Below are 8,828 nucleotides of genomic sequence, written 5' to 3' on the forward strand. Positions count from 1 at the left end.
GAAATATAGTCAACACAAATGAATTTTTTATTTATTTATATTTTTTTAATATGATACAAATAAATTTCCGAAAGAATATTTGTTATCTTCTTTATACTAATTTAATAGTTTACTGATTTGAGTACAATAATCTTAAAATGAAATAACTACATTTTCTAAATGAATACATTTTAAAAAGACTTCTATAATTCTCTTCAAAGGAAAGGTGTTATTGTTGACTCAAAAGGTTTATTCTAATGGCAACAACTGTAAGCAAATGACATTTCATCAAGATTAAATAATTTTTGACATTAGTCTCTTCAGTTTTTAGAATTTCACTAAATTAGTTATGACGTTCGTTAGTAAACTAAAATAACATAGTGTATAATTATTTAAAAATGAATGTAAATAATATCGCAGAAGATCGTTTAGCTCCTGCTTTAGATGTTATTGAAAGTCCACGGTAAGCCGTGTTATTTTTGTTAGAAAAAAAAATACCTGTTGCTGACAGCTGATTTTTAGCGGCAAAGTTAAAAAGGCGCCAAATGCATCTAACGTGTCACTGCGTTTTAGTTCCCTAAATATTAGTCTAAACCGAAAAAAACGTGTTTTTTCTAGGAAAAGAATGCGCGTCGATAATTCCTCTCGCAAAAGCTGGAGTTTGATGGACAGAAGAACTGATTCTGATGTAAGTAATCGTTAATAATGATTATATGTTGCCGCAAATACCTTAACCCCATTTTTGGAAATCACTTAGAAAATATATTAATTTTGCAAAGTTATAGTGAATATACGCCATATAATTACTTCGATCGTAAGTTTTATGTAAGTTATGGCGATAATTCTAAGATATTATTACTAAATGAAACATAATACTGTTTAGATGTTAAAACGATATCTATGTTTGATTCGACTTATTTACAACAATCGCACTCGCCTTCATTCACAACAGACTGTTTAGTTTTGCTACTTAAATATTGCGTAGATTATAAATAAACATAACATAAAAACGTGTTTAATATTTTGTGATTGCTGTTAAATAGTAAATCTATTGGCAGGTTCTCAATGAGATGGGTGTCAGTTTATTGGACCCGGAGGAGGAGCAATCAGAGCATAATGTGGTTAGTTAGATTATTATATCTCTCTACAATCATAAGACATTGCTATGAGTGATATTGTTAAGAAGTATTCTGTGTATTCTTTATTTATATGAAAACTCTTTATTTTAAGTGTATATATGAGCAATAACTATCTTAATGTGTATTGCGTATTAATATTAACCTATATGTATGTATGTCTGTAACACAAAAAGTATTAAACCTGAAAAAAATCATTATAATATCCTATCTTATTAACTTTTATCTGAAAGTCAACCAAAATTGATCGACTTCAGAGTAAATTAATGCTAACTATGAATATCTATTGACCAGACATGTTTGAAATCTATGTATGAGATGTGATTTCTTCTCCAGTCACAGCTATGGTATCTAAATAAAACTAATATATTTTGTATATACTACGCCTATTTTATTATTTTAAAACTACATAATGCTGAAGTGTCGGTTACCTTGCAGCGGCCGTGATCAGGGCAGAGGATTTGAGAATGTCTGTAAATTGGTCTGGTGTTTGTCGTCTACCCCAGACATGAGGAGTATGTAGTTTTAAAATTTTGAAAAACTCGTAGTGCATCTGAAAGTATTCTTTTAATTTAAATTTCTTTGATAAAATTTAGTTGTTATTAAAACGAGGTTTGGTCATTTTATAGATATAATTACATATAAGAAACAAAATAAGTACGAAGTATACTGATTTTCGCCGCAAGATTTTCATTCTATGTCCGGATCATCAACATACCACATTAATGATTCCAAATTATATACAAGTATGTACTTATATATACATATATATTGATTTCGAACAACATTTTCAACAAAACTAAGCATATTTCTTCATAATAATGAATATATTTTTGAGAGATTGCATATTTTATTGAGGTTGTGAGTTTGATTATATCTCAATGCTGACATATCATTTTACACACACACACTCACACACAAATATATACATATATACATATATACATATATGTATGTGTGTGAGTGTGTGTAAAATTGGTCCCTACATATAACAATCATATTATTTTACGTCATTGAAAAATTTGTTGTTAAAAAAAAAAGTTCTTATAATTTTTTGTCCAACATCAATGTTGTATATGTTTAGAGATTACTAAACTGCTAAGACATATAGATGTATGACTATTAATATGACATTAAATTTATTTTCCCTACAATAAATCAAACAATAGATTATTTTCCTTGAAAAATTTACAGTTTAGATTCTTCCACAACATCCCGTCCTTTTACCACTGAATCACTTGTATAGTCATTTAATTTCATATATAAGATATATCAAAGTTCATTGACCCCTATGGGAGTCAAACAGCGAGTCCTTTGTATGCCTTTGTTCATTTAGTTATTAGTGCATATTTTTTTTTTTCCAATAGAAATAATAATTTCATCGATGCATAGAAATATATGAAAAAGTTTTTTTTTTTTCTTCTCAATTGAAAGTAATCTTCGGTTACGTCGAGATACAATGCAGGAGTAACGATATATATATATATATATATAGTAACTATATCAATGGGATCTCAGTACTATTATCGATTCCAATAGTTACTGGAAAATATATACGTACTTAATGTATGTTTAAAAAAATATTTATTTCCGGAATTCTACTGTCACATAAACTTAAGATACAAATACATAAAAAAATATATATATTATTTAACGCTTTAAATTTATATAAAATTACGAATACATTTCTGTAAATAATATTTTGAATAATTAAAAACTAAATGAGGTATTATGTATTATATATTTTTGGTGAAGAAAAAAAAAAGTTCTGAATGACAGAAAAATATTTTTACCTTAAGATCATTTAATTGTTAGCTGAGGGTAGTCGCATATTTAAAGGAATTAATCTGTCAAATTTCAGCAGAAATCATTAAAAAGAAAACACGACATAGAGAATGTTAATCCTAATGTGAACAGCGTGTCCCGGGGACGGTTCAGCCCCAGGTCTCCACTGAAGATGAGCCCCGGACCCTCTAAGGTACTGGCGAAAAGTCCACGCAGCTGTGATAAGGGTGAGTTCACAACGACGGCAAGGATTACATAACTTGTAATAATCACTAATGTGGTAGAGATTTAGTTTGGAAGCTCTCATTTCCAAACAATACCATATAAAATGATTAGACATAAACATCTTGAGGTCCTTGCGCTAGCTCGGACAATTTCCTGCCTAACCACAAAATATGTAGCAAAAACACGCAAAATTTATAAAAAAAAAAATTTTAGTAAAACGTGAACGAAAAGTTAAAACTACCTCCAAGTGACAAATGAATCCAAAATTCCAGCCAAGCCGGATCTGGACTCGTCGCTGCCCCTGACATATGTCAATGATGAGGAGACCCCGCTCGGCCAATCGGTGGCCGTTTCGTGTAAACACGCGGCAAAACCTCACAACACCAGCAAGAAGGAAAACTATTTCGATTTGGGTAAGTATCGTGAGGGAAAGGGCGACTCAGGTCAGTCATCCACGGAGATGACCTTTGCCGCTTAACGTTCTATCCAAGCGAGGGTTCTGTGTTCGATAGACCAGTTAAGTGTTGGATTTTATATAACGAAAGATCGGTCCACAAATTTCATGTTTACGGATAATAATACGGAACCCATAAATAAAAAAACGTTTCGGTACTGAAATGAGATCGCTTTACTGAACTTGTACGTACAGTTTTAAGAACGAACCCATAAAAATATGCGCAAGCGCATATCCCAGTATGATAGTTTATATGGCAGCACTATTAGTCCAATGTATAGTGAAAGATATTGGATCTCCCTTCAGAACACCGTCAGTCACATCTCACTTTCCCTTCCCAATGTGTCGCTCCCTGTACCCTAATACGAGTTCCCCTTTAAGCTACATACAGATAGTTTTAAGGTTATTCATTACTGACTTAATCCAAGAAACTATAAATTTGCCTTATTATTTGCCAAGCTAACTTGTAATACATGTCCAAAAGCGGGAATCGCTTACTATAAGTGTCACAGTATAACTCTCTTGGTAACGTGAAAATACAGGTATTAAGGCTATATAAATCCGATATGATGATCAGGTCCCTGGACTAAGGATATAAAACTCATTACCAAACTATAGTATCCAGTTACGAATTACTATTTCTTATATCTGTAAGTATTTTCGAACCCGCTACACCCGAGATCACGTAACTGTCGTTCCAATTATTGGGCTATAGTGTTCTTACTGATAGTCGAATTTAACTAATGTATTTTTATTATATATATAAATCTCTGGACTCGCAGCCCCCCCCGTGCCCAGCCCCCCCGCGGACGGAGGGGACTCCTTCCTGTCTCTATCAGACGAGGTGGTGCTGTCAGTGATGCGCTGGCTGCCGAAGAGGACGCTAGCTCACTGTATGCTGGTCTGCAAACGGTGAGCTGTATACTTAACAATATTGTTGTTGTATGTATGTCTTGTTACGGTTACATGCAAAAACTACTGAATGGATTTTAATGACAGTACAATATGTCTCGTATATAATAACACATAGTATGTAATGTACCTTCAGTCCGTGTAGTTCCCGGGGACACTTCATGTCAGGTGTATTGTGTGAAGTAACGCGACACGCGATAGATGGCGCTGACTGTTGGTTTATTTATTATATTAAGCATACATAAAGTGGTACTTTCAATGGTGGAAAAGGGGAAAAAAGAGAAATATTCTTGTAAAGTTGGTTACCGAAATATCTAGGAATATATATATATATATATAGTAATCCTCCCTATAACACGGTACTCTTATAAAGCGTTTTCATATAACGCGATTTCATGTCCCTCGTATAACACGTGTTTTCCCCCATATAACACGGGGATTCCCCACGTGATTTTCCTCATTTAACTCGGGGATTCCAAGACGAACAAGAAAATATGCTCTTAAGTAAAGAATATAATAAAAATTCGAAAGGTGAAACCTTTGAACATTCCGTTAAAAAAAGATGTCGGTGGAACGTTATTTCAGACAGCTCCGACAGCGAATAAATATGTAATAAAACTGTTTTTGGAACTATTTGATTTATTTGAAATTACCTGTTTTTTAGTTACATATGTATTAGTTTTTTATTGAAAATGTTCTTGGTTTGATTTTAACAAAACGCATATATTTCGTTCATAACATAGTTTTTCCTTAATATTCTTTAACAAGAAAAGTTAAACGTGAATCATTTGTATATAACGCGTTATACGAGGTTTTAGGCTTACGAGAATTTTCGTACAACGCGTTTTCCTATAACGCGGAACAAATATACCGTGTAATAGGGGGGATTACTGTATATATATACTAATGTTCTAAATAAAACCATTGTATGTCTGTGTGTTGCATGCTTTAATGCTTTATCTATTTGTATTGATTTAAAATTTCTTCCAATATAAACTGAAGGTAGTTGATAATTTTCTTACAGAATCTTCTACCAACATATACAGATACATAAAATAGTTCAATGACATAAACAGAACAGATTATAAGTTATTATAACTAATATTTAATTAAAATCTCAAGATGGCGTCGAATAGCCTCCGATGAGACCCTCTGGACCCGCCTGGACCTGGGGAACAAGACCCTCGCGGCGGGGGCCTTAGGAAAGGTCGTCAATAGGACACCCATAGTACTGCGGCTGGCGGGGAGCGAGGTATAACAATATATATATAAAAATGAGTGTGTGTGAGCGTGTCAGCCTTCATATAGGGAGTAACATTAATTGCAATAAATGTTGTAAAAAAATCTATCTTAAATTAATTTCAATGTATTATTTAGCCTACATTATATCTCGGTCAGACAAGCGACTCCAATTCAAGACCATAGTACTAGCAGCTTCAAATCTCTCAACAACTCACTAGTATCAATACTAAAGTACTGAATTAAATCCACTATACTAGTTGTTGCTCGCGACCTCGTCTGCGTTAGTTTCAGTATTAGTAATGTACAGCTGACCAGGCGAACTCTGTTCATAATTAAATAAGATTTTGGATTTTATCAACTTATTCTTTTGTCTTTTCCTATCAGATGAGGACTATCCCATGTTTTCCCCAGTTCTAAGCTATCTGTCCACCGATGGTCTTGACTTATAGATAGTGTAACTAACACGACCTATATATGTTTCAGATAGGCGAATGGCATCCCGAGCCAGCTCCAGTACAAACAAGAATCCAGTATCTGGACCTGAGCATGTGCACCATAGACTATAGAACTCTTGAGAGTTTGCTCAGTCGGTGCTCAGGGCTCAAGAAACTCAGTCTGGAGAATGTTAAACTGAGCGAATACAGCCAGGAGTTGATTGGTAACTTATTTGTACATATAATATGCTATGTAGGTTGTATATATATATATATATTTGTGTGTGTGTGTGTGTGTGTGTGTGTACAAGGTAATAAAAATATATACACAAAAAATAACTATTAATTATATATATTTTTTTAATAATTAAAGTAATAATAATTTTAGACATAGAAAAATACTGCTCTTAAAAGTTAATGTCTTATGTGTGATTATATTGACATTTATATTATACCAGTTTTTGTGCGTGGCTTCTCGACTTTAGAATTGTACTGTCCTTGATTGTATGTGAACTGCACGGGACCTTGGAATAAATATTACCAGCGTCTCGCTCAGTTGAACTACATAGTTGGAAAGTCTCATCAAAATCAATTTAGTTTTTCTATATATTCACAGATAAGTAGATATAATTTAATGTGTTTTAGGGAAATGCAGCGGCCTTGAAACCCTAAACCTGGCTATGGCTCAAGGCATCACAGCAACCGGACTGACTAACATACTAGAGGGATGTCCCGGGTTTGTTAACTAGTATTATATAGAATTAATGTATATATATGTTTGTCTGTGTGTATAAATCTCAGAAACGAAATGTCTTGAATGGTGATTTATATTATTAGCCCTATATATATATAAGAGTATTTTAAAACTGTCATAATTTTATATTAAATGAATATATCATAATATATATATTTTTTAAGAAGATGTATATATCTTATCCAGCCCACTTAATTCTTACTCAAATCTCGTCATTACGCACATTTCAGCACATTCAAAATTGAGCCTTATCGGCTTGAGCAATAAATATATATTTGTGTCATATAATATTCCAGCCTGTCCTCGCTGAACATCTCCTGGTGTAACTTGAGCGAGGCGGCGCTGGAGGTGCTGGTGACGAGGCTGCCTCAGAAGTTGAGCCGGCTCAACATAAGCGGCGCTCGCAGTATGACTGACGAAAGTAAGTGTATATATATGTTTGTGTGTGTGTGTGATAGTATGTGTGTGATACAGATATAAGTAAATGATATATTTATATCCAGAACCCGTCGTGTGACATCAGTTCCAGTAGTAAGTGTTCCGTGTTCCAGATGTCCAGGCATTGTCGTGTCGCTGCCCGCGCCTGCTGGAGCTGGACGTGTCGGACTGCTCTCGTCTCAGCGCCTGTTCGTTGAGCGCCCTGCTGCCTCTCACCCGCCTGGAACACCTGGCGCTCAGCCGCTGCTACCTGCTGCCGCCGCACGCGCTCACGTCAGTATATATATATATATATATATATTATATATATATATATATATATATATATATATATATATTTATTATTGACTGTCCGTTTTGTTCCACCCGGTCTCCGAAATTTATATTTATTTTGTATTTTGTTTTTATTAGTAACTACACTAATAAAATAAAAATATTATTTACAATAAAATAAGCTGGTAAAGCGAGTTATTATACACACACACATACAAGCAGCCATTATTGATATCGGAGTTTGATGTCGTAACTCCTCCTCCAGTAAGCTGTCTCGCATGTCCTCCCTTCAATTCGTGGAGGTGTGGGGGACTCTGCAGCACGCGTCCCTGGCGGCGCTGCGGGCAGCCCTGCCGGCGGTCACCATCAACCAGTTCATGTTTAGGTACGACATACATACTTACATACACACACACGACATATGAGTATGTGTGTGTGCGTGTGCAATATTTTATACAGTAGATAGATTTCAAACACACTTCATATACGAAATATTATTGTTGAAATATTCATATAAACTTAGTGTATGTTAAATTACTCGTACATCCGTTTGTCTATTTTTAGAGCATATATATATATATATCTCATTCTTAGTATTAACGTGTGTCTGTCTGTGCAGCGCCATCGCCCGCCCAACGGTCGGCACGCGGCGGACATCGGTATGGGGTCTAAGGACTAGAGACTGAACACAAAGTAAATAATAGTTATATTATAATAAACCCTTAATACTGGTTGTTAACTTAGCGACTGTGAGTTTAGTAGTTAACGGGAACTGTAATGATTAGAGTACAGTTTTCTTAGAACTTTTTCGATCAATCTTCAAGTAAATCATTGTATTTGGTGCTTTAAGACTTAGGTGTATTTAGAATGAAAACTCGTAGTTGGCTCGAGCCTAGTACAAGTATGAACGTAACAACTGAATGTATTATAGTTTTTATTCAAGAAAATCAGCAAATTTATTATACGAAAAGATTGATGAATTGGACACCTACAAACTGTCAGTGTGCACGTTAAAACGCAGTGCTTGTTAACCAACATCGCGGTAGGAGGTGTACTGTGTTTGTCTGTACTGTAAATGATTCGTCTATGCGAAGGGCTGTAGATGTGAGGGTAGTGTACATATTGACAAAATATATTTATAATTTTCCTGTCATGTTTTATTCGACTACCCTACAGGCTGGTTAACCGACAGCGGA

The 8,828-nt window shown here is 34.4% G+C and overlaps 1 protein-coding gene across 2 annotated transcripts; it reads left to right on the forward strand.

Annotated features, from left to right (window-relative positions):
• The first annotated feature begins 273 nt into the window (after positions 1 to 273).
• LOC116778301 (S-phase kinase-associated protein 2) lies at positions 274 to 8,780 on the forward strand. 2 transcript variants are annotated; one of them, XM_032672256.2, is made up of 13 exons: positions 274 to 442; positions 598 to 667; positions 1,038 to 1,100; positions 2,977 to 3,127; positions 3,398 to 3,538; positions 4,362 to 4,491; positions 5,614 to 5,743; positions 6,217 to 6,391; positions 6,813 to 6,903; positions 7,218 to 7,342; positions 7,473 to 7,632; positions 7,898 to 8,017; positions 8,252 to 8,780. In XM_032672256.2, the coding sequence occupies exons 1-13, from the start codon at positions 378 to 380 to the stop codon at positions 8,316 to 8,318; spliced, it is 1,488 nt and encodes a 495-aa protein (XP_032528147.2). In that variant the 5' UTR covers positions 274 to 377; the 3' UTR covers positions 8,319 to 8,780. The 2 variants fall into 2 exon arrangements, with proteins under 2 accessions (XP_032528147.2, XP_032528148.2); XM_032672257.2 differs by having other exon boundaries at positions 2,980 to 3,127.
• The last annotated feature ends 48 nt before the right edge of the window (positions 8,781 to 8,828 follow it).

The sequence above is a fragment of the Danaus plexippus genome, chromosome 31, assembly GCF_018135715.1.
Source record: "Danaus plexippus chromosome 31, MEX_DaPlex, whole genome shotgun sequence".
Taxonomy (NCBI): Eukaryota; Metazoa; Arthropoda; class Insecta; order Lepidoptera; family Nymphalidae; genus Danaus; species Danaus plexippus.

Bases quoted from the DNA above. Each gene is read 5' to 3' on its own strand.
- LOC116778301 (XM_032672256.2), top strand. From the start codon at position 378: ATGAATGTAAATAATATCGCAGAAGATCGTTTAGCTCCTGCTTTAGAT. The intron at 6,904-7,217 runs GTTTGTTAACTA...ATAATATTCCAG, and splicing joins ATACTAGAGGGATGTCCCGG to CCTGTCCTCGCTGAACATCT. The intron at 7,343-7,472 runs GTAAGTGTATAT...TCCGTGTTCCAG, and splicing joins TCGCAGTATGACTGACGAAA to ATGTCCAGGCATTGTCGTGT.